Raw genomic sequence first — 27,254 nt, forward strand, 5'->3', positions numbered from 1 at the left:
TCAGTAACTGATAAATATAAAATTTCAAAATTTATAGCTATAAAAGTTAAAAAATTTATAAATTTATAATGTCATACACATCCCTACAATTGACCAGAAAACAAGTACTCCAAAACAGTACAAAGTTAAAAAGAAAATCTGAGCACAGTTAAAGAATTTTGCAACGAGAATCCGATATTCTTAGTTTCCTCTGTTGCTTCATTCGCGAATTTGCATATATATTGCTTGTTTTTTTATTACCGTACGTGAATCGCGACTGCTTGATACCGATCCGCCGCTTTTAAACAGAGAGACAGAACAAAGCAGTACCAGTAAATCCAGTTTTCACTTCGATTAAATAAAATTGCATAACGTAACAGATGACTGTATTCGAATATGGTTATTTCGTTTACCGTAAAACACTTTCCTCTTGTTAATCTTGAAATTCCGCTATAAAACACGTTTATGGTTCTCAATTTATTAAGGACATACTTTCATTCTTTAACATCATTCTGATGTTTGTTAACAAATTAAATTTTACTTTTAAAAAATTATTTTAGTTGCTGCAATGATTTTTTTAGTTCGACAAAAATACATTGTTATAAGTAAAAATAGCTCTTTAAATTCATGACGTATATGTAACGTTGTTGAAAATGAATTAACTGCAATTGCGAGCATATCTATATAATCAAAAAATCAAAATGTCAAATTTATATTAAAGATAAATTTATTCTTGACAATCGTCGATTCAAACGATTAAATGTATTTACAATAATTTTTTGATCTTCTAAAACAAGATTAAATGTAAAATAATACAACACTATTTATTTTTTCTATCTTATATGGGTTTAATTTATAAACTTAAGGCATACACTGATAACTTGTGTTACAAATATACATTTTTATTAATTGCAGTAAAAGATGTATTTTTGAAACGATTTATATCATTTTCATCAGAAATTAGAGAAATGTTAATACTCTCTAACTTTTAAACAGAATTTCACAATCGATTCAAAGTAGAAATGGAAATAAGTTCAGTCTGATAATATTTGTCATATAATAATATTAATATCTATAATCAATATAGCAAAGTTCAATCAATAAAAATTAGAAGAATTAAAAATCTTCAGAATTCTACGTGAATTCACCGCAAAGTCCGCCAAACGAAATTCAATGAAGAAAAACAACCAAAGTCTCATTAAACTCTGTTAACATAATTCCAGCAATATCTTACAGTGATACATTCGCGTGTAAATGTGATTACATAATTGATCTCTCATTACAAGCGAAGAACACTTGTTCTTTTCACCATCTAATTAGTAACACAAATTTTCTCGTATCAAAAGTAAGAACCATGTAACTATATGTTTATGCTTGTCGATTATCGAGATTTCAGAAATAACCGAACACGATGTTCAAACATTTCCGGAAATTACAGGCTACGAGCTGTACAGGCACGATTAATTAAGATTAAAAGATCAAAATCTTTACGATCTCGTCATAGCAGGATGAACGAGAATGAGGGATTACCTCGTGTGCGTATCAGCAACTATAATGATGTTTTACGAGCGTGTAAAGTGGTCGAAAATATCGGATGCGTGAATTTTTTACTGGCAGAGATATAATTTTATGGGGTAATATCGTTCCCCTTGTGTTCCCGTCACGCGACCATTATCAACTCTATAATTCAGAGACATGTCGTGGATAAAAATCACTGAAACAAAGCTTTCGTACAAAATTTTTATTGATGTTGTGTATCAAATAAACAGATGAACGGTTTACAATTATTTATCTGGCTCTCAATTTATTAAACTAATTTTGCTTATGATTTAGGTATCTTTGTTATAATAGTTTCGTTATATTGCTACTTTTATGTGGCAAGAAAGATTCATACGATCTAATATCCTCATCTAAAATGTAATATGCGTCTAATATCCTCATACGTTGTGTCACTATCATTAGATTTTGCGAATGTTTTATTTCTACACGTTAGATATCTGCACGGTAGGTATCTACGCGTTAGATATCAACGCAATAGATATCTGTGCGTTAGATACCTACGCGACAGATATCTACTCGTTAAAATTCTTCGCATTGAATCACCACACATAGCATCACTATGTATAGTATCACTACACGTGGTATTGTCATATGTGATATTGTCATATGTAGTATCACCACGCGTAATATTGCCATATGTAGTATCTCCATGCGTGGTATTGTCATATGTAGTATCACCACGCGTGGTATTATCACATATGGTATCTCCACGCGTGGTATTGTCATATGTAGTATCACCACGCGTGGTATTATCACATATGGTATCTCCACGCGTGGTATTGTCATATGTAGTATCACCACGCGTGGTATTGTCATATGTAGCATCTCCACGCGTGGTATTGTCATATGTAGTATCACCACGCGTGGTATTGTCACATATGGTATCACCATGCGTGGTATTGTCACATGTTAGTATCTCCACGCGTGGCATTCTCATATGTAGTATCACCGCGCGTAATATTGCCATATGTAGTATCTCCACCCGTGGTATTGTCATATGTAGTATCACCACATATAACATCAGTACATGATACTGTCATACGTAATATTAGCACGAATACTATCACCACGCGTGATACTAGTTGTCATAGATACACATATATCAGCACACATAGTACCACATGTAAAATCTTCACATGTAACCTCATATGTAATCTCCCTACGAACTAACCACGCGATTCGCGTCCTACCACAAACCATTAAATCTCGCCACTTATCCCTCCATTCCAACTACCATCTTCCATTCATACTACATTCATCTTGAGCTTCAAACCTGACCCAACCTAATCCCAACGTAATAGTACACGTTATGTACTCGACACAAAAATGGTTCGTATATTTCCTGTCAAAGATGTACAGGATATGTTCAGGTACCCCAGAAGAAGAATTTTCCTTGACTCCCGTGGAATAGCGTCGCCGTGAAGTAGCTAGTCCCAAGAGAGCTCTGTCACAGCGAGTGGATAATGGGAATTGTGATGGGTGACGGTGGGTACAGAGGGTTGAAGGGTGGTAAACCGATGGTGCAGATGAGTACGTCACGCCACGGCAGTAAACCCGATACGATTAGAGGAACGCTGATGCTGACGGGGCATCCCGGGGAGCCGTCAACACTACCTTCGTATTTTCAAGCCCGCCCTCTCTCCATTATTCCTTGCTGTCCGTTCACCGCCTTGATGGCTACGTCTTCTGAACCTCTTCGATGACCGTCTCGTTATTGGACGCATACTTACAGTAACGAACTCGTTCCTATATGTAGGATCAGTGTCTTAATTTTTGACCCCTCCAGCGAGAGTTTTGCCCGACATCGAATGTGATTGGTTTTTGGGTGTAAACCGGATACCTTGATCTTTGGAGAGATATATGTATGTTGATGGATAAATTAAGAGATCGTATTGGATTGTTTGAGCACTTTAGGGATAATTTTTTGTTAAGGTTATTGATCCTTGCATTGGGAGATACATTAAAATGAATACCTAAATGAAGAGGATATATCAAATTTTGTTGGATCTCTTCAGGAATGATTTTTTTTAAGGCTAATCCTTACTTTGGAAGATATATTGAAGGATGAAAACTATTAAAGTATTGATAGACACGTGGAGAAGGAATTGTGTTAAATTTTGTTTGACATCTTCAGGGATGATTTTTTTAAGGCTACTGATCCTTATTTCAGAGGATACATTGAAATGTTAATGAACGAGGGATGATTTCTTCAAGCTTACAAAAAGATTTTTTATTGTTTGCTTTTCATGCAAGGTGCTGATACATAAATCTTCCTATACTATATTCAGTAGATGTATATTAATATTAATAGCAGTTTAATGATATACAAATGTCTCACGCTTTCGTCCTAAACTTTTTAGCGGTGGTTCTTGTCTGGTGTCTCACCGTCACATTTCACTTGCACACCCGACGTTTTCAAACGTTTGTGCCATTCTGAGCTATTTTGAAGCAAAAACACACATTTTGCATTTTCCTAATTGCATTCTCATAGTTCTTCATTTTCTACTTGTGTGAGCATCAAAGTGCCATCCCGTGTAGTTTAGAATTTACAGCACCCGCTAATTGTCGTTAGTAGTTAAAGAACTCAATTCATGGTTTAATCTTCTGTCCTCTTCAGAGATTTTATTCAGATAATAGTTAGAGTACAAAATGTTGAACGATCTCGACTGTCAATTTATAGAAAACTAGTACATATACGAGGCATCGTTACTCCAACAGAATCTTGCAATTAAAAAATCGTAAAGTATGATTAGATTGCTTTAAAATGTCATTTGAAGACTTAAAACAATCAGTCGATTGTTATCGTTATCAAATAGAAGTATAGTAGAGCAAAGAGCAGTGACCGCAGGTTGTGTGTCTGGGTTTGGCGAGGGTGTTGCCGTTACGAGGCTCACGTTCCCGGAAGTAGGGACACGAGAATGTCCGGATGCAAGTTGTGGACGTGAGACCCCTAGGAGACTAGACTCCAGCTTTCCTCGTGCGTCAAACTGTCGATGATTATTCGTGGCAGGAAACTAAACAGGATTTTTTCTTTCGTGTATGCATTACGATGTATTGAATCATTTCTAACTTTACAACGGGTTAATCTACCGTTTCCCGTTGTGAAGTCTAATCGAAAGGTCAGACTTGCGTTTTCGTGTTGGACATTTTTCTTTTTTATGTTATCATGCTTTTGACCATTTGAAATTTGGGACACTTTTGGAACAGATTGGGACATTCGCGGAATTAGGGATCTAAAAATTTCTGGACAAATGGATTGGAGAATATGGAAATTTGCAAAACTTTGGAAAGCTAAAATTGTAAGAATTTCAGAGTTCGAAAGTTTAAATAATTCTGAAATTATTATTAGAAATTTGTAACTTTGTATATTCGTCAAATTTAAGAATTTCAGGTTTATGTACCTACAAAATTCAGAATCTTCAACTCTTAAAAATTTGGAAACACACAAACTCGGAGACTTAGTCCTTCAAAAATGTGGAAATTCTTAGTTTCAAAACACGGTAAACTAAAAACTGTATTATTTAAAAAATCTATCGATTCTTTAAACTCAGAAATTTTTAAATATACATAATCAAAGTCCCCAAAATCTCATGACTTCCTAAGCGTTATCATGAAACACTTCCCTAAGAAATCATACCCCAAACAAGAACTTACCGAACTCTTTCAAAAATCACTATGAAAAGCAATCGCAACGAGACAGTAGAACATATCACTAGCTTACGTATCGCAGACGGGGTTGAAATCGCGGTGGATCGAGTTTTCGGAGGTCAGTGTCGATCGGCGATTAGGTATCGAACGTGGTCGAGTATTGTGACATCGAAAATGCAAAAAGGGGGTGGGGAGGTCTTCCGGTGGAGGGAAACTACGTTTCATCGGACGGTACGAGTACGTTTACCGAAAGTTCTCAGGCTCGAGCTCCGCTCGGACACATCGGGAAGCATATCACGTAGACTTTAAGCCCTCCCTTATCTGCGCGTCATCAAGAACCAACTTCCCTCTGTCTCTCTATCCGGCTCTTCGTCTTTTTTTTCCTCCGACTCCTCCTCACCTCCTCCTCGTGCTTTTTTCTGTCTTTGCCGTCCTCAAACATTTTTTTTTTCTTTTCTTCTTTCATCCTGCTGCTACTCGCGGTGCACGGCGTACAACGTGCGCGCGACTCCTTGTGATTTACATCGCCGGATGTGCTGGGATAATTTACTGGTTATCGTATTGTCTCTTTTTCCCGCCCCCTTCTCCCACTGGCTCTTTTTCGTTCTCTTGTCGGTGGAAGAAGGGTTTCATTGAGACACCGACTGACCGTGTTCACAATATTTTCCCGAAAGCGGACCCTTTTGTCCTCGGATGCGCTTTCGTATGTTATAACTTTTGGGAATCGCGTTTCTTCATTCAGCATGATCAGAAAGGAAGATAACGGGACACGTGACTTTTATGAAACTTGGAGACATGTTAGGTTTTTTGAGGGATCGGAGTTTCGTGATTGATGGTTCGGGGGTGATTCGAAGTGATCAAACTGTAATTACTCAAGGTTTTCTGCAGTTTGATAATATGAAATGAGTTATTTTATACTGGTATTACGTAAAATTTGTTAGTAAATAATGATCGATTTTGAGATGTTAAAAGTCTGACATAACCTGAAGATAGTATTATGACATAGTATTTATTTGATATTAATTCAAAGCATGAAGCTTGCTAAAATAGGTAATGATCGTTTGTAAATGTACTGATGTGAGTATAAAATTATTCGTATTTTATTCTAGATATTTTTTGTCGATATTCGTATTCTGTTTAGGAATCGTGAAACAAGAGAACATTGAAGCAGAATATTAATATACTGCTGTAGTATAAGTACAGTAAAAATTATACTAGTCCAATAACAGTATAATAATATAGTTACAGTATAAACAATAATAACATCGAAATCAATCCTATACATGATCTACAGTAGCATGGTTATAATCAGTGATCAAAGATGAAGATCGTGATCAATTATCCTCATACCGCCGCCTCTCACAATATCTCAGTTACATATTAACAAAGAACGTCTTAAAAACCAAGAAAATTGGCAGATTCGATAGATAATGTTGTGCAAGTTGGGTCGATTCTCACTGGACCCAGGCCTCGTTATCGAACGACCACCGGAAATGACATTTTCTTTGTCGAAGTGGTACAAAAGCCTAGGCATCCGATAGCCAAAAGGGCCGCGAAAGAAAATTATGTCGAAACTGGAGCCGTAACATTAGGAGCATTGTATTGTAGCACGAGGCTACGGCTCCCTTGGGACTAGGTAGGGAACTGTACGATCTTGGTCTTTCTCCAACTCACGTTTTCTCCTCCATATCGACGCACACTCGGGCCGAAACACACGGACATGAACAGCCGAGAGAGAAGAGAGCTCGGACAGAATGGGACGTGCCCTCAGGTGGTGCTTCGGACCGGCAAAATGAATTGTTTAATTGAATTAGCCAGCCTACCACGGACGGGCCATCATAATTCCCCCGATGCCTGCTAATTGGGCCCCCTTTTCCGCGATTATTATGTATCGAACGCCACGCTGTTGAACGATTCAAGCTAACCTTTTGGGAGAACGAACAATTGTACGGAGTTAGATCGTTAAGTATGGAACTTGACAAATACGTTAAATGGTTTCATTCTTCTGGGAAACGTTTGAGCTTCAAGTATGTGTTCGTGTTATCGGTACACTTTGGAGGTTTCATTTAAAATAAATGTCTATATTTCTCATGGATTTAAGAATTTTAAAATTTCCAAAGTCGTGGTTATTCAGTTTCTGTTGTTTTCAAATTCTCAGATTTCTAGTCTTTCAATTATTCTTTGCAAATTATAATAATTATGTGTAACTTGCATTTGATCAGCATAATCAGCTCTATATTAAACAAATATTTACGGTTAAAAATATAATTTATATTAGTGCACAGATACGTTTCAAACTTCAGTGGTTCAGTTTCCACCCCGACGTCTGACCTATGCTCGACTGTTCTACTTAAAATATTCGATAAATACCAATTATGCTTTAAAGTTCAAATATATTAAACATGTAAGCACATTTTAAAACTATATGCACATTTAAATGCATTGTCTAAATTACAAACAACAAATTCTGAAAAAAAACTTTGTAAATAGTTTAAGTGACACTTTTGGTAGGTCTAGTGTCGATACGTCATTGCTCCAAATAATTCATTAAAAATCTGAATATTAATTTCCTTATTTCTTGAACTACAAAGAAGAGTTCCGAGTTCACTCCGCCATATGTGTAGCTTGCAGATTTTTCTATAAATACGTAAACGTTCACAAGCTATGACCTAACACCTAACACGGTGATCAATGTGATCCACCCCTTCACTAACAAAGTTTCTTCAAATTTCCTTCTAACGAACCATCAAAGAATTCGGCCACCCTTTTATCCGTCTCTTCCCAAGGATTCCGTAAAAATCGCCAAATCCGGCAGTTGTCGATCGAAGGATCGAAGGCTCGGTAACCTCGTCAGGGTCCGCTGCTGAATTATTGATGGCCGGCACTTAACACGGCCGAACACGAGGATCCTTATGTGTCCAGGTCGTGTTGCCACCCTTCAACGATATCGCTACGGATATAGCCATACCGACAGTTGCACAAGGGACCTCTTCTATCCCAGGTCCCGTGGGAGCCGCGAGAACCCTGGCCCACTTGCCACTCGCTGCCGCCCAATTTCAACAAATTTGACCGAAAGTTCCGCGTAATTTTATTTTCGCACGTCTGCAGATGGAGAAGAAGAAGAACCCCCGGTTCCTTCTTTCTACGTTCTTCTGACCAGCTTCTCCTCTAGGGAGAACGGGGGCTGAAAACGAACCAACACCCTCATCCTTGTGTCTTTCGCGACGACCCTAGGTTTCCTTTATCTTTGCTCAATCAGCAACGGAAGCTGCTCTAATCGCACTTTCGCCCCTGTTCCGTGACCGAAACGCGATGGAAACTTCAGTTTTAGGTTTTTTGACGAAAGGGATGATTTAATTGTTTAGAGAGGACGTGTACGAATTCACGAATTTTCGGGTTTAGAGGTTTGGATGTGTGGAAATTTGGGTATTTGGGAGTTTGGGAAATTGGATATTTAGATGGTTTGGAAGGGAAATAAGGAATGTGGGCAGTTCAGGATTTGAAAGTTTGAGAATTGGAGATTTTAGGTATTTCAAGATTTGAGAATTTGGGGATTTGGAAGTTTGAAAAATTGAGAATTTGGGGATTTTAGGGACTTGGGGATTTAGAAATTTAGGGATTTTGGATTTGGAGATTTGGGGATTTGGGGACTTGGAAATTTGAAGATTTGGTGATTTGGGAACTTGGAAATTTGAAGATATGGAGATTTTGAGATTTGGAGATTTGGAGATTTGGAAATTTGGAAATTTGGAAATTTGGAAATTTGGAAATTTGGAAATTTGGAGATTTGGAAGTTTGGGAATTTGAAAGTTTGAAAAATTTGAGAATTTAGGATTTTGGAAATTTGGGAATTTGAAAAACTAAGAAACTAAGAAACTGAAAAATTGAGAAATTGAGAAATTGAGAAATTGAGAAATTGAAAAATTGAGAAATTGAGAAATTGAAAAATTGAGAAATTGAGAAATTGAGAAATTGAGAAACTGAAAAATTGAGAAATTGAGAAATTGAGAAATTGAGAAACTGAAAAATTGAGAAATTGAGAAATTGAGAAATTGAAACTTTGAGAAAATTAGCGATTTAAAAATTTTGATATTTGAAAATTTGCGAAGCATGAAGATTTGAAAATTTGAAATATTAAACAACTCACTAATGATCATAAATTCAAATATTATGGTAGTGTTTAAACCCGAGTTTCACAGTTATGCACTGGCGTCTCTCTCAAAAGGTATCACTCGTTTCGTTGCATTAGCACACAACGACTCGCGTTTTAAGGCTGGAGATTTTTTTTGCAATTCGAATGCAGCCAGAAGAGCTACCTTGCAGGGTGTTAGAAGTAAACTATTCTTAAAATGAATTTCAAACAAAAATACGTGCATAATTACTAGAAGTGATTCATGCTCTCTGACGCGACACATTGATAGAGACACATGAAAGACGCTTTATTATCTTATGACTTTAATATGGGCAACAAATATCTTATACGATTGATTTTAAATTAATAACAATATTTCAGATATTTATTGCTGAGAATATTAAGCTGCTTATTTTAACACAAAATTAATTTTTGCTGATACATATATAGTAGATTAAAATTGTATAACTAGTAAATTATAGTTGAATGTTATTTCATTCAAATTTTAGTAAACTACAAACTCTTTTTTTGTCTCATTATTTAATTCTTATTCCACTATTTTTACATTAATTCTAAAAATTAAAACACGCAAAGTAATATAAGAAACGTAGTTGCTACTCTTGAGATGAACACATAATTATTTTACTAGAGAACTATATTAATTTAGAGATTTAGAGAGCTATATTAATTTGTACGTTCGTTGGAATACCAACATAATTAACAAATTACCAATATTTAGTAAACGACGAATCACAAAATACGTCAAAGACGAAAATATAAAATAACAGTGGTATTCGTTAACAATGCACGAAAAATTTTTGAAACTGAAGCTCATTTTACTTCCAAATAATCGCGTTTTCCTGTTTCCTTCGTTACAATTCCACCGACGAAAGAAAAGGATTACAACCCGCATGTGACCGTCGACTTTTCTTGTTTCCCACTTTCCAATGATTATTAAAGATACCAGGAATTTCTCCTCTGTACACAATTAACTGTACAGTTACGATACAATTTCTATGCAATACGTGTGACTGGCTGGCTAGACGTGTGACAACATATTCACATATACATATGTATACTATAGCATTTCTCCTGGGAACAAAGAAAAAGCAACCTAAATTTTTTTATTCGTGAAGAATAAATATTACGTCAGCTAAAGGAAATAACAATATGTGTTGTTTAAATCTTTTACTTTGAAGTGAGCATTTTTATCAAATATTTCTTTAAATATTTTGTATCGAATATGTTTAACGTTACATTGATCTGAAGTCTTCATAAATTTCATATGTTCATTATTACACATCCCATTTATTAATATTTTGAAACATTTCTACATAGTCTCCTCAAAAATTTAATGACAGATATTCAAAGTTTAAGCGTTGCATCCTCAAGGGTGGTTTCATCCCCTAACTATAATGAAAACATACGAAATAGTGAAATATGCTATTATCATACAATTAATTCTTATTTTATAGTTAATTCTAAATTAAATTGAATTTACAAAATAAATTTTGATTTCTTTTTCGACCTTCAAGTACTAATCGTTGACCTTAGCGTACTTAGATAAAAGGTACAGTATTTATCGAACGAATTTGTCTGACGAACAGCAAACAAACGAAGGCAAAGATTTCTTTTACTGCTCGTATCGGTTCAAGGGTTCCGTTGGAATTTGGGATAGGAACACGGTCGCGAGCAGTCTTTTTACGACGGCGAATGCAGAAACGAGTGTTCTACGTGCGTCGCATACGGGACCATATGCAACGATGCTTACTAAAATGCGGGCACTTCGTCGTCAGTTACGTCAAACACTGACTCCTCGACAGGTCTGATCGTTCATTGTTGAACCAACGACATCCGACGAGGAAATATTCGGTTTATATTGCATTTTTACCGTTTTGATAATAAAACGCAACCGTCTACGTGACGGAATACCACTTCAAGTGGTGCGAACGAGTTTACAGAATATTTATTTTACGACAAATAAAAATATAAGAGATATTTCCGTTTGTAACGAATTTATTTGAAGGTTAGAATCATTTAATTTTTTTAAATGGAACTTCAAAGTCTCGAAGATATAAACATAACTTCACCGGCATTTTCCCTCAAAAATGCAAGATAAAAGTATAAATTAAGAACGAAAAACTGTATAATAAGTATGTAGTATAACTGCTTAAGGTAAATCATTTATTCAACTATGTACTAAAAATCTAAATACTTCCCGCTAATAAACTAGCACCCCAATGTATCATATCGATAGCAGAACTATATAACAAGGTATAATTTCCTGACATAATCACCTAAAATTTTTGCCACCGTCAACCATCCCTATACTTCTACGCAGTCCCCTCGGCTTTGAACAGCGTACAAAAGTTTTCCGTAACTTCAAATTGCCGCTCAGAATTCCTCTAACGAGCGAAAGAATCGCGTGGGCGGCATCGGTGGCAAATGAAATTTCACTGCGATCGCGACTGTTCGCGACGAGAACTCGTTGCCGCTGGTTCAGGGTGTCCTGGTGATCGTTCAAGGAACAACCAGAAGGGAAGTGTCCCCGTGATTGTCCCAGTGGGACAAGCAGAAGCTTGCGTAACCGAGAACTTGGCTTAGGGGTACAGAAATCGGGAGGCTGACAAGTCGCGGGTCGCTTGTAAAATGCGAAAACAAGACAGTGACCCCACAATTCCACTTTTTTGATTCGAAATGTGTTGTAAATTCTGGTTTGACCCTCCCAAGTATCAATTTCTTTCGGTTTTACTTGCTTGTTCATTTATTTATTTATTTATCGTCTTATCAAATGAAAGTTTTCAGACAGTTATTATTTATTTTAACGACTTTAGTTTAGTTATTACAGCTTAATTACGTTTAGAATATTTTATGAAATAATGTACATTTGAATTTGCCGCGAGTTCTAAACAGTATGGCGAAAGACCGCTTTACTTATGACAATATACTATATTGTATACTATAATATAATATAGTATATAAAAAGTAGCTGTGAGTCTAGTTCTCATTATTTAGATTAATTCCAGAGTTACTTCTAAGCTTAAAATATTGTTGAAATATTTATCGAAAAGAAATAAAGTTTCTTGAATAGAAACATGCAATGCGCACGCGCCGTATGCATCACGCGCATGCGCATTACAAATCTCTACTTACATTCTTCAAGGAAAGATTTTTCCGCAATGAATATTTTAACTTTAACAATGATTGCAACTTGAACAGAATAGAACTACATGAATTTATACATTCACAGTACTATTTTATTAATAGAACTACTTATTCTTCTTTTATAAACTGCATTTTTTTAAAGAAATGTAACTACATACAGCTATATCTTTTTTGAACTTCTTCGTCCTTATTACCATTGCTACTTCGTAAAATAGTGTTAGGCATCTAACATTTTGAGTTCACTCTGTTCTACTTCCTTTTATCGTATTTTATTTTATACGACGATTATTATAAAGTATTTTGTGTCATTTTTAGTAAGATTTTTGTCAGAATTCGAAAGAGACTACCGCCAACACAAGACTATCGTTTTACAGCCGTTAACCGCTATAGCTGCCTAATAAAAATCCTATCTTGTTTTCAACCCTTTCTTCTGGCTAAATGACGCGTTTAATTGCGAGTTTTTTGTCCCTCGCGTCGCGACGCTCTTCATTAATCGCTCGGGAACAGTTTGCTCGAATAGGTTGAACCATCTTCTTTGATGGCTTTTTGTGGGGGTTGTTTGATCGTTAAGGAGTCTTTTATTGAAGATTCGAGGTGTTTAACCTCCTGATCGTTGAATCACGGTCAAGATAATTTGTTTAGTCCGTAAAGAAAGTGGATAATCCTATCAAGTGTCGCTCTTAACCCTCCACGAACTCGTGTAACACTCGTCTAAACTTTGCGCGATTATGGAAGATCCGAAAAACAATTATGCTACACCATTTTGAAATAAGAGAAAAATTTCAATTCTTGACTTAATACATAAGTATTAACCGTTCAGTACAATGCTGCAGTTATTCAATTCTTAATATTTAATTAATTTGTTTCGCTAGTTTATACATACATAATAAAATACTTTATGCAAATTAATATAGAAGCATAATGAGTTAAAGGTATTCAGTTTCATACGTGTCAAGGTATTTGTTAAGGATCGTCCAAGGCTCGAGTTCGATTACAATTAATGTTTTATTCATTTCGTTACTTAGCTCCTCGTAAAATCGTGCTTCCTCGAAACTTCAATAGATTCTATACCGAACGCAAATCAACGAAAACTTCTATTCTTGAATAAAGAAGACTGTTACGTTCTTGAAAAATTATTACAATGTTTCGCAACAAAAAGATTTATCCTTCTATTTGCAGAAATAAGGAAATTCTCTTTGTTCCATTTATAGAAATAAGAAAAAATTTTATGTTACTCAGTAGCAAGAAACAATCATGTATGGCTGTTTTTGAAATCATTCATGTCGCTGATTTTTATTCTCAATTTTATATAATCTGGGATAAAAATTAGTATGATAGATTCAACTCAAAATAAATAAAATTGAAAATTAATACATAAATTTTGACAGGTGAATCACTTTAACATCTCAAGTAAATTTTACCTAGTTAAAAAAATGTAGTTTCAGAAATCCCTTATTAGGTAGTCACCCCCTTACACTCATTCGACTTAACACGACAATTTGAAATAGGTATTTTTTAACTACATCTGTAGTGACAAACACTGAAAAATAGTCAATAATGACAGTTAATAATAAAGAAATAATAACTTCGCAAGAGTTTCTCTTTTCTCACTAAAAAGTTATTGACAGGGTATCATCCACAAGTAAAACCTTTAGTCACTTTTTTCGAAAGTGACTATGAATACATACATCAAACATAATAAATACTCAAACATGGCAATTGTCCCTATCACAAATTTTACAAAATCAGAAAGATAAAATTATATAATTCGTCAATGTCAACCACACCGAAATAAAAATTTGGTTTGACGTATATACTCGTCGAACGCAGTAAAAGCAATAAACTTGTACAATGAAAGAAACGGAGAAAAGAAATAAAAGATACGTAAGAAGTTAATTTGTCCATTCGAACGACAATTGCAGGCTGTTTAAAAGGGAAATGTATTTACACCCCCTCGCATCCCCCGGGAGCGTTGTAGACGCGAAATCGTGACGATTGAATATCTCGATTGTAGAGGTCGATGCGTCGGGACGCGGTGACCGATTCCCTGGTTAACAAAAGGTTAATGACCGTGACGAGTAGAGGGAGAACGGGTTTCGAATAATGCGGATTACGCTCCCATTGGTCAGCGTTTAAATGTTTAAATGCAAAACCGGAATCGAGGGGCCGTCCACGGGGCGTGGTTAAATGTTACGTCGACATTCACCCAGATACATTCGCTGGCATGTCAGCAAACATAGGCATGATAGCGTTTGAATAATGTATGTACGCTTAAGCGGGTGGCCGCTTTTGACGCGCGTTTGCTCTGCGCTCGTATACGCGCCACGCCTATCCTACGACCTGTCGATACTTCATTCAAAACGATTTCATTTCCTTTTTTAATTTAATAATCCGATACTACATTTTTTTCTGTGAAACGGGATTGAGAGGGTGGTTATTTTTTGGGGTGGTTGTGAATCGGGGTTGAATATTTGTGGGTTTAAAAATATTCAATTTGATAAATTATTGTAGATTATTAAATTTCTTTTCTTGGCTCTAAAATTGTTATATTATCAAATTTCCAAATGCCTAATACCCAAATTTTTAAATAGGTAAATTCTCTAATCAATTTTTGAAATAATAAAACTTTTAGAACTTCACATTTTCAAATGTTAGAATGTCGAGTTTTCCAAATTTTTAAGTACTCAAACTCTCAAATTTCTAAACCTCCAAGTACTCAAACTTTTGATTTCTAAATAGCAAAATTCTTAGATTTTCAAATCTTTAAATTCACAAGATTTTGAACCTCCAAATACTCAAACTCCCAAATTTTCAAATTTTCAAGTTCTCAAATTCCCAAATTCTCAAATCCCCAAATTTCTGAATACCCAAACTCTCAAGTTTCCCAAATTGCCAAACGCCTAAATTTTAAAGTTTCCAAATCCCCAAAATTCTCAAATCACTCAAATGTCCCAAATTTCCTCACCACTGAATTTTTCAAATTTCCCCAAATTTCAAAATTCTAAAACCTCCATATTCCTAAATCCTCAAAGCCCCAAATTTCAAAATATCCATACGTCAAAACACAAAATTCAGCCAACGTAGATAATATCAGTTAAGGAAAGGAAATCTCAAATTATCCGAAAGACTATGTAATAATCAAGTGGATTCAGGTTTCTGAAGTTATCGCAAGACCAAAATGGAACAGTCACCCTCAAGGGTGCTACGTACTCTAGGTCAATAGCTGTAACATGATTCCGGCAGAGCAGTTAATTCGTTGCTGGCATATCAAGTACGGAGAGTCCTTGCGGTAGGACTACGCGAAGCGAATATCTTAAGGATACCAACAAATATAATTGAATTTCGGATGGTAGCTAAGGAACGTTTCAATTCTGGACGCGTGAACGGTTACAACTTTCAATTTGTCGTAAACTTGTAAAACCGTCGACCGCGAATAAACATGGAAGTGTTAAGAACGTTACAGGGAATCTCGTGGTTTCCTGGAGTTCGTGAATGAATACAAAAAAGGAATAGAGTTCTAATACAATTGGGAAACGTTCTTCGATAAATAACACTTGTGCAATCAATGATGTACTTTCGATTAAACAACTGAATTAAATTACATTATTATAAACCTTCGAAATAAATATTAGGTTATCTCTAGTTAGCTACAAATTGCAAGTAGAACTTTGTTCAAAGAGTGCCTTTTTCAATAAAATGTCAATGTTACCGTTATTAATGATTTTTTGTTATAACAGTATCATTTCTATTACTGAACTATATTTAATAATTTTATTTTATAAACTTATTACGTCAATTGTTTATAATTCTTATACATACCATATTATTCGTTTCATAATTTTATTTATTCCATAAACTTATTAACAGATGTTTTAAATATATTAGTATATTACTCTTATCTTACTATTAGTGTATACTCTTATTATTGTGACAATTGTTACACAGACATGAACGAAACAAAATAATTTTACACATAAAAGTTTCTGAATTTAAGATCATAGGCTGTCTTCATACGAAGGTCATAGCCTATCAAATTCATCTGTATCAAAAATCACCAAAAAATGTGCTTTTTATCAAAAAGGCAAATGTTCGAAATAATCTCTTAACGCAGTTTGAAGAGGTTAAATAACTTCTACAAAATGATTACAAGTACCACAGAAATGATAGATAGCCTGAGACCGTACGCCCTGTATCTCGTAACGAAGCTCATCGAAATTCTTAGATCGAGAAACGCTAAAAATCGTTTGAACGCGATCGAGACACGCGACAATTAGATTTATCCGAACCACGAGATTCTTGCTTGTCTAACCTTGCCTGGTTCCGTTCTGTTACAGTATCCTCGAGTTACGCAAGGAGAAAAGCAGAGACGCTGCCAGGTCTCGAAGGGGGAAAGAGAACTTCGAGTTCTACGAGTTAGCGAAAATGCTGCCATTACCGGCGGCTATTACCTCCCAGTTGGACAAAGCCTCTATAATAAGGCTAACCATCTCGTACCTCAAACTTCGAGAATTCTCGGGTCACGGAGACCCGCCATGGAATCGGGATGGGCCACCGCCAAATAAATCTGGCAAAGGTAAGATCGTTATTAACCCATTGAGACCCGTGAAAATGGCCATGTGCTTTCGTATCGAACAAGATTAGCACTTTTTATGAATTTTGAAAACTATCGAGAATTTTCAATTTTATCAAAATTGTCTTCACTTTTATTCTGATAATTTTAGATTTTATTTACGGAGAAATTTTTGTAGGAATTTGAACATTAAGTAGACTGACAGGTTGTTCTGGATTTTCGCGCATTTTAAAGGGAATTAAATAAACATGTACGTAAAGTTTTAAAGCGTAGTTTTATTAAATCATTAAATAACTACTGAATGAATACGAAGAATTTTTATATTTTTTCTGAATGTGAATGTTGCTTTAATGTAGAAGCAACACAGATGATCGAATCTGTGTTTATTAGAAAGTATCTGCTGTTGATATCTGTTGATGGATCAGTATTTAACCCTGATGGGGGTTGGTTCGTATTGCTGAAGATCGACGACCATGCAAGAAAGGACGTATCCTTTGAAATGGAATCATTGAAGCAGATGAAATTCAATACGGAACGAAATTGTGACGGCGGGACATAAAAATGTTTGGATAAAACTGATACGTTGATTATTGGTATCTTTCAATGAAATTTGAAGAATACAGGAAATTTGAAAGTTTGACGACTTTGAAATTTAGAGATTCGGGAATTTAGAAATTTGACAAGTTTAAAAGTATACATAACATTTAAAGATTTCAACCCTTCAGCGTTTCAGAACTCGAAACTTAAAAGTTTAAGAATCTAACAAAAAAAAATACCGAAACTGAAAATATTCCTCAAAAACTCCAAATCCTCTCTCACAGACTAACAACTTTAAACGCACCTAATCGAAAAATCAGGAAGACAAACAATCACAAACGTAGAAACCATTCTCTTGAACGTTATCGTCTTAATAGAAGAAACAAAAAGGACCAGACAGTGTCGCAAATTAATTGCAAGACGGAAGTACAGACCAGTATCAGTTCGTATATAAAACGTTGAGACGATGGGGTGGTAGGGGGTGAATTTCGATGAAAATTCACGACACACCGGTATCGAATTAACCGGACAAAGGTCGTCGAGCAGCGGTTCTTAAGGATTCGCGTAGGCAAGCTGGCAATAGATCGAGAGTCGCGATATCCTTTATAACTCGAGTGACCACGCAGCCAGCGTAGAGATTCGCAGATACATAGTAATAGAGAATTGTCTGCTATAATCGACCGATAGCATCGCCATTGGCTTTCTTCATTTTCGTGGTTCATTTAACGAAAATGGGAGACCAGGACCGAACCGCCTTCTCGCTTGACCAACGACACATTGAAATGCTAACGCTTTCGTTTACCCTTCTCACGAAATCATACTCGATAACGTTGGTAAAAATGATTAAAAAGTTATCGTGATTGAACTTTGCAAAATAATCTTCGGACTCTTATTTGATATTTAAGATTTTTAACAATGTTTGTTACTAAGATGTTGCGAATAGTTTTGGAGGGAGAAAGATTTTTATTGAATTGCAGTTTTAAATTTGGTTGACTGAATTATTGACATTTATGAGTATCATGAGAAGATGCCAGTATTTAGAACAATTTAGAAGTAAGATTTTTGTTGAATTTTAATTTTGAATGAATTGATTGAATTACGTTTTTGATGAAATTTAAAATTGAAGTTCTGATAATATACTGAAAGAACAAACAAAAATACTAATTAGTAAACAGTAGACCCTCGTTATACTGCCTGAGACTGTAAGAAGCTTACGTTAAAATTGGTAAAGCAAGTTCAGAACGTTAAAAAATTTCCAAATAAGAGCGAAAGAGATAAAAATTATTTAATCACTCTTTACTGCAAAAATTGCATTAAGGAAATTCTCGAAGTAAAAAAAATTGTTCGAAGCAAAAGCAGGGAAAATAAGGTGGGTTAGTAGAATTCACTTATTCATCGGTGCTACTTTCGGAATCATGGGGGTGGTTGGTTGAGTTAATATTTGTCGTGGTGCCGAAAATAGGGTGAACAAAGATAAAGACAGTAGCAAGTAGATAGAAGGAGAGAAATTCAATGCGTACGTTGTATAAAGCGGGACACGTAAAGGCTTAGGTGGCTGCACCACTACCTACATGGAAATCTAATCACGGCATCCCCTACGTGGGCCTCGCGTTACCAACCGCCAATGTAACTAAACTAACGAAATTGAGTTAGGCACCGTCCGCACATCGCTGCCGCAGCTCCTCGTCAAACTAAATCCAGTACGCCTGTTTCACCCTCGCCCGCATGTCAGTACCACAACTGGAACGAGACCTCTCGACTTAACGAAGTAAAATGCGTTAAAGATTTCCAGACACGTCGGTTGATTTATTTTCTTCCTTTTTTTCCCTGCCACCGCGCGGGTTCTGACGCTCTCGCCACGCGGCAATTGACGTTTTATTCTTCTTCTTGTTCGAGTCTTTTTTTGGTTTCTTTCTGTTTTTTCACTACTTTTTGTCGACAAAAAATGTGTAAATGTCCTGAACTAATTCTAATGTGACATAATATAACCTAACTTGAAATGTTAGCAAACTGAACGTGTCTATTTTAAGATTTGTGACTTGATGCAACCTAACATAAAATTTCATTGAATCTGACCTAACACTAATCTCAACTAATTGAACTTTGATATAACTTACTCTGACTGACAGGACTTTATCTAACCTAATGTAACCAAACATGAATTAACTTAATCTAGTCTAACTTACTAAAAATTAAGTCATGTTTTAGTGGGTAGAAACTCAATTGAAGATATCTTGAATTTAGTACAGAAAACATGCCATAAATTTTAGAATAATATTATAGTCATATACTAGAATTAGTAGAATCATGTAATAAAATAAGTAGTAAGATAATAAAATAATAGTTGCAAAATAATAAAATAATAAAATTATTGAATTGTAGATTAATGAAATAATAAAATAGTAAAATTGTCGACTACTGAGATAATAAAATAGTAGAATTGTGGATTAATGAAATAATAAAAGAGTAGAATTGTGAAGCAATAGAATAATGAAATTGTGAAGTAGTAGAATAGTAAACAGAAAAATTGCAAACTAATACAATACTTATCAAAAAACATCACCAACTCTCTTAAAATCGTGTTAAAAATGATTTCAAAATAAATTTAGACCGGAAATAACAAATAAAGCTTCAATTAAAAAATTATCTATTGATCCATATTCCTGAAAATTACAGTTACAATATGTCTGACTATAAATGTCCAATTTCACTGCGACTACCAACATATCAAAACCCCTTCAAAAATTTATCCAAAACCTTCGAATAACCTAATATTATACTCTTATGACGGACATCATAATATTTTGATAAATTTCTACGAAGACGTTAAACCGTGTCCGAGCACCATGACCCCAGGATATTTCCTTGGGGAATGATGGGAAAATATCTACGCTCTCGTCTCTATCAATTTAGCAAAAAGTAAACGTGATAATGCGTTATCTTTACGATCACTGTACAAACGACATGTCGATTGACTTTTGTTGTTGCACGGAACTCGTTCAGCAATCGAGAAATACACTTTCAGAGAATGGAGGTCAGAAAAGCTCTTACCGGGTTGCTGATAAGAAGAGAAAAGAGCTGAACGTGACTTAGAACGTAAACTCATAAAAATAAAAATATAGGAAACAGTAAAATTATAATAATCTATAAAACAGCGACAAGCAAGTAAAAATTAATTTCTGAAATTGTACGAGCCATTTTATACTAGCCAAAAGCCATTTTATCCGGGAAATAACCTCTTGTTTGGAATGCACTCTTGTTTATTCGAATTGCTTTGCCAACTTTTACTGCACTTTAACAGAAACGACGCGTTTCGGATTAGCGAGGAAAATTATCACTTACAAATTGTTTCTAATTTCTGCTTTATTCTGCTCGGTCATTTTCACATTTAATGTTGTTTAAATGTCATTAAATCATATAAATTTTAGGTTCAAATATTTTTCATTAATACAACCAATTAGAGGATATTCATTGAGAACCTAATTCTGTAAATTTATTAACTTGATTTGAAAATGTGAGCTTTTATCAACTCCTTAATTTGTACATTTCAGAATCTGTAATTTAAAATAACTGTGAACGTACCAATTCGCAAATTTGAAAATTTCTAATTTGTTAAAGTGAGCTTGAAAAATTTTTTAATATCTAAATATCTAAATACGAACATTTCTAAATTCGCGAATTGTACACACAAAAATTTATAAACCAAAAAATATATAATATTGAATCCGTGTAAATTAAAAGACCTGATTGTGTAAACATCTAAAATTTTTCTGAGTAAATATCTCGTTCAAAGAGTTATACGTTTTTTTCGTACAAAAAAGCGTACGAGTAGGAGTCGATCGGTAAAAGTTTAATCGGTATTCACGAAACGAAGCGAACGTCGAGTCGTCGAAGGAAGAAACGCGATAGACAGGCGAAAGTCCGACCGGATTATTCGGGGATCCGGGTCCGAAACATCAGAATGAACTCGTTGACCGAGCTACGAAAGGTGGGGTCATCAATCCGACCAGTTAGCCCGCCACTTCGACCCGTTTTTCCGTAGGGCTTAGCAGATTAAGCGGTTCGCGTTGAGTTTGATCGACTCTTCCTAAGTCTTTCATTACGGTAGCCTCGTTGTAGGAGGGTGGGCTTATTATTAAGAAGGGTAAGGAAGACGGCCGTCTTGTTTGTTAAACGAGGGGAGAAAGAAAACGGAAAGGGGTCACCGGAGGGCACACTGTGTGACTCACATTGGTCAGAATAAACCGTAGGTAACCCTCTGATCATTGACCGTCAATCAGTTCGATCCAACAATCGTCTTTATTAACTCTTTGCCAACCTGTCAGTCCGGAATCGTCGATAGGGAGTTCTGGAATAACATTTGCCAGAAATCGTCTCGACTCTTCTTACTCCAAATTGCATTTATCCGATCCAATAGTTTTTTTGGTATGAAGGGTAATTTCAGGATAATGAAAATTCTAGTTAGGAAGGGACACATACATAGATTTTAAAGAAACATATATTAGCATATTGATCGCCACAGTGAAAGCTGATGTTTGTAGTCAAACAGAAAATTTTACCACTAATAAAAATGACCAAAATTGATTTTAACAATAACCATTTATGCTTGTGATTCTAGGTGCAAATCGAGTGAGGTCGTCAGCGTCTGCTGCGGTGGACCATTTCGATGTTCATCAAGGCACTCATATACTTCAAGTGAGTATATCACATGTACAATTTTGTTAACAAATATATTTAAAACATTCAAATGAAACAACACGCCCTTCAATTCATTCAAATAATCAATCTATTCAAAATTAACTTACATAAAGGAGAGTGCAGAGAATATGACAGTGTAGAATCATTACTTTCATAAAGTTCAATTTTCAGTAAAAATTAGAAATTGTGATGTAATGTGCAACTGGGGGGACGTACATTAATTCAACACATTAAAAATTTTGGATCAATTTATCTCGGATAATACCTCGATACATCGTTAAAAAAAGATGGAGAAACATTCTAGAAGAGCGATTGCTTCAATATTTTCTGTTTCAGTCGCTGGACGGGTTCGCGATGGCGGTCGCCGCTGATGGACGGTTCCTGTACATATCCGAGACCGTCTCAATTTACCTTGGACTCTCACAGGTGAGTGTGTAGCCGTTACTACGTTCCTTTACGTTGTAAGTGTGACTGGTTCGCGGGGATGTTGATGGAAGACGCTAGCACCGTAGCGAGGGTTGAATCTATGGTAGGGTGGTGGTTAGGTCGCGAAAGTGGAAGCTGGAAAGGAGAACGAAAGAAGAAGCTGGATAGCAGAGAAGAGATAGGGTACGGGGTAGAGAGTGTAATGAAGCGGAAGACATATAAGACACAGGCATGCACACGGAGCTGGCACGTATGCGAGCCGGAAGGGCAAAGATAGCCAGTAAGGGAACACTATCGTGGAAAAAGGACAAGTACAATGAAGAGCAAAGGAGAAGAAGAGGAAAAGAGAAAAGTTGAAGGATATGGCGGAGGTGGACGTCCCGGTATAGGAAAAGAAGAAGAAGAAGAAGAAGAAGAAGAAGTAGGAGAAACCGGTAAGGTTGGGAAAAGAGGAGGTGGATAAGGACGAGAGAGGTCAAGGGAGGAAAAGAGGAGAAGGTTGTATGAGTTGGCGGCCATACTGGCTGGCACCAAGCATGACATAGACGAGGGAAGGATGGGTGGTTGGGGGCGGGGGTGGTCGCATGCGGCTCACGTAGCCTCTGCACGGCGGCGTGTTCGCCATTCCTAATGCTGCCGTGAAGGTAGATGGAGAAAAGGGGGAGGGGAACAGCGGGAAACCGTGGAACAGAGACGACGAATTGACGGAAAGAGAGAACGAGAGAGAGGGACGGGATAGAACGGGAGGAACAGGAGGTGTACGGGAGGTGACCGGTGTACCAGCTCGGTTCTGCGAGACTCGTGGAGCAATCAATAGGGTGTTTCGGGGATTCGGGAAACCGGCGCCGACGTTGCCACAAACATGGCTGCCGACAACCCCTGCGTTCCAGAGCTGTTCCTTCTCGACGGAAACCGGCCACTGAAAGGAAATGCATACAGACTTATGCTCGTAGATATGCTGCGGTATCATAACATGTAAACCATGTACGCTCATCAACTCATCAACGTTGGTCAGCATCGTTTAGATGCTGAGGTATCGACATGAAACATCGGCAATACACCGGACTTACGTTTACCTTGTAAAATAGTTTACTGTTAGAAAGTTGGTATGTTATTACTTGACGAATATGAAAGTAATAGAAAATATTGGGTAATTGGAGGTGTACAGTATCTTGACGGCCATGTTGAAAGTTTCATTAGGCAGTTTTATTATTTTTATGACGAACAAATGCTTGTGAGAACACTTCTGACGCTACCAAGATCATATTTGGAGGGACTAAAGTCGATTTGTTAACTTTTGAATTTTGGGAATTTAAGAAGTTGAAAATGTGAAATATATTTTACAAATCTGGGAATTTCGTAATGGGCGATTAATATTTTCCAAAATCAGAAAATGTGAAAATTTGAAAATGTAGAAAATTGTAAATGCAAAAATTTAGAGAACTGAAGAAATGAAAATTAAAAAATTGATAACTTAAGACATATCTAATATTCCAATATGAACTACAAAAATTATCCTACGTCGTATACCACACTAGACGGAGGTACCGATCCATACTTTAAGACCTCTCCCCCTCCGGTGTCTACCTGGTTACTTCAATGGTTCCAGTTGTCCAGGAACCTTCAAATACTCGTAACTCTTGACAATGAATACTTTCTTCAACGATCTCTTGAACTCTCTCTTAGCCAGCTTGATTTTTAATGGCTGTGGCAGCTTAGGTTGAATTCGTCGGTAGAGCAGGGTGGGGGTTTATTATTATTCTGTCGGGAAGTTCGATTGAAATTAAAGTTTCCACACCGATGAAATTGACTTCCGTTCGAAGCGAGAGTTTCATCGAGTCTGGGAACGGGAAACCGTGTACCCCTCTTGAGCTCTAGTAATCTACTTCACGGGATTTACATACTTTGTCTTTGAGCGAGTTCCGAGGATCCCAAGATCGAGAAACATATCTCATTTTAACTGTGTATATTCGAATAATTACATTAAACAAGAGAAAACATAGATTATGTCATCCGAGGAATTTTACTTTTATTATATCAGTATGTGTGAAAGGTTTAATTTTTCTCAGACATTGATGCAATAACGTACATCTCAATTTATTAATTAATAATATTCATATTATTTTACACAATTTTTATATCATGATTCTTACTCTAGCGAGCTCGGTTCTTTCTGTAAAATATAGCTTAAGATTTGTTTGAGAAATCTTTACACAAAATTGATAGGAATAGATCATTTTTAAATTATTCAGGTAAATCCCTTATTTTCACCTGAAGTACACCTTTGCAATAATATTCTTCTACAGTCGAAGGAAGGAGGTGTTTTTATTAGGTATAGTGAATATTTTTAAAAAATATATACATATTTTAAATATTAATATCAAACATGATAATTAACATACAAATTATAAGAATGATTATTACGTTTTTATTAGACATGTGATTATTTAAAGTATGTTTTAAATTTAAGATGGCCAATAAACTTAACTTCTGATCATTTTATTTATTAAATTTATATAATAAAGCGCGTATACATTTTATTGGAACACTCTGTGTTTTTGGAGACTCAGTTAAAATTCATACCAGCACCGTTTAGAGGAAAAAAAGGGCAAACGCAACAAAGAACTTCTTTCAATTCGCCCCCATAGGGACAAATTCAAATAACCGTACAGGCAACCACTACATGACAATTTTATCAGACTTCAGAGCCACTTTAATTTACCCGGTCTTTTAACTTAAAAGGTGTAACCGAAAATAAAAGGCATTGTATTAACTTGTATTAACCCCTGAAAATCAGACCTGCAAATGTACGAACATTGATAACTTTTCAACAAAAATTAGTTGAGTCATTTTTTAAATAAAAGGACTTCGAACGTAAAATAATATTTAACAGAAATAATGTAAAATTTCGACAATGGAAATAGTGTAGAGTTCAAAATTAAATTGTCGCTCTCTGATCCGTCATTCGATTCGAACCTAACCTAACCTACGATTAAATTATTTTAATTTAGTTTCGAATTATCATTGTAACAAAGAAACGATTCGTCAATAATTACTATACTTTGTTAAGTATTATTTATTTGACAATTATGTTGATTAGTTTATCATTTTTCGAAGTGAATGCCATAAAAATGGTAGCTGTTTCCAACGAACGAAAGAATAGCAACTTCGGTCACGTCGAAGCAGTTTTTCGTGGAAACTATCATATTAAGAGCCGCAGAGTTACCCTGCAGTCAAGTTACCTCGGGGAAAACTGTTCTCGAAGACAGTTTTTCTTCTAATTAAGTCACCTTGCCACTTGTCAAGAAAACTACGATATCTGACCACATTTATTTTCTTGCGTCAAATACTCATTTCAAAATATGATTTAAATATGGCTTTCCAAGTGGACGATTGACTCCTAGATTTGATATTCAGTATCGTATCTTTCAGAGCTCTTGTACTCAAAGATTTACCAAATTAAACTGTACTTTTTTGGCTACTTTCAAACAACAGGTCTCATCTCCGTATTTATACACTTTAATTCTGATTCTGATAGAGCATGTCTCATCCTATGTAAAAATGTTTATGCATGAATCTGAAGTAAAAAATGAGAATCATTTTTTATGAATTCTGCTATAAATACGCTAACAACGTTCATGAATAAAACATAATGTTAAGATTTGGCACGTGGCTTCTCAACAGAGCTAAATGTAATGGACAACATGAAGTTTGAAGATTAATAATATACATTAAGTATATCAACGAATTTTATTCGCGTGTATGAAACATGCAATTGATTCACTGATGTGGTACACAATATGCATATGCAAGTTTTAATTCATATACATATAACAAGAACTAAAGTATATTATCCGAGAGACTTATTAAAATGAAAAATTGAAATGTTTGAATGTGTCTTTTAAAATTTCAGGTAGAAATGACGGGATCAAGCGTTTTCGATTACGTTCATCAGCAAGACCACGCGGAAGTTGCGGAACAATTAGGACTTGGACTGACTTCGAGCACCTCTTCCGGTCCGCACTCGTCGAGTTCCGGTTTAGCGTCGCCAAGTAGCGCTGCATCCGAAGAACATGGATCGTCTTCCACTGCGAATCCCGACGGTAAATATCTTATTGAAGGTCTTTTAAATTATTCATGGATCAATTTGTTGCATATCAAATAAGAGATTTTGTATTCACACGAATCTAAATTATCAAATTTCTATGTTCAATGATTTTCAAACACTCAAATTTTGAAATTATGGATTTCCCAAGTTTACAAATTTACGAGTTGCGAAATTTTGAAGTTATCGAATTTCTAAATTTATAAATTTTTAGTAAATCTCCTAATTTTCGAAAGATTACATTTTTAAGCTTTTAAGTTCTCAAATTTACATATTCTTTACAAATTCGAATTCACAAATTTTCAAGATTCCAAATTTCCAGGTGCCCAAATCCTCGAAAACCTAAACTTTTTTAAACTTTCGAATTTCCAAACTTATAAATTTCTAAATCTCCCAATTTTCAAGTTCTAAATTTCTCAAATTTCTAAATCTAT

At 35.6% G+C, this 27,254-nt stretch overlaps 1 protein-coding gene across 7 annotated transcripts in view; it reads left to right on the forward strand.

Moving 5' to 3' along the window:
- The window catches only part of LOC100875446 (protein trachealess), a 178,353-nt gene that overhangs the window by 145,944 nt on the left and 5,155 nt on the right, over window positions 1-27,254 (forward strand). For all 7 annotated transcript variants that reach the window (XM_076536516.1, XM_076536486.1, XM_076536489.1 and 4 more), the window contains 4 exons: window positions 16,819-17,057; window positions 22,210-22,286; window positions 22,626-22,715; window positions 26,629-26,818. In XM_076536516.1, the coding sequence (XP_076392631.1) occupies window positions 16,819-17,057; window positions 22,210-22,286; window positions 22,626-22,715; window positions 26,629-26,818 (596 nt within the window). The remainder of the gene's footprint in view (window positions 1-16,818; window positions 17,058-22,209; window positions 22,287-22,625; window positions 22,716-26,628; window positions 26,819-27,254) is intronic.

Source organism: Megachile rotundata, chromosome 1 (assembly GCF_050947335.1).
Source record: "Megachile rotundata isolate GNS110a chromosome 1, iyMegRotu1, whole genome shotgun sequence".
NCBI classification, from domain to species: domain Eukaryota; kingdom Metazoa; phylum Arthropoda; class Insecta; order Hymenoptera; family Megachilidae; genus Megachile; species Megachile rotundata.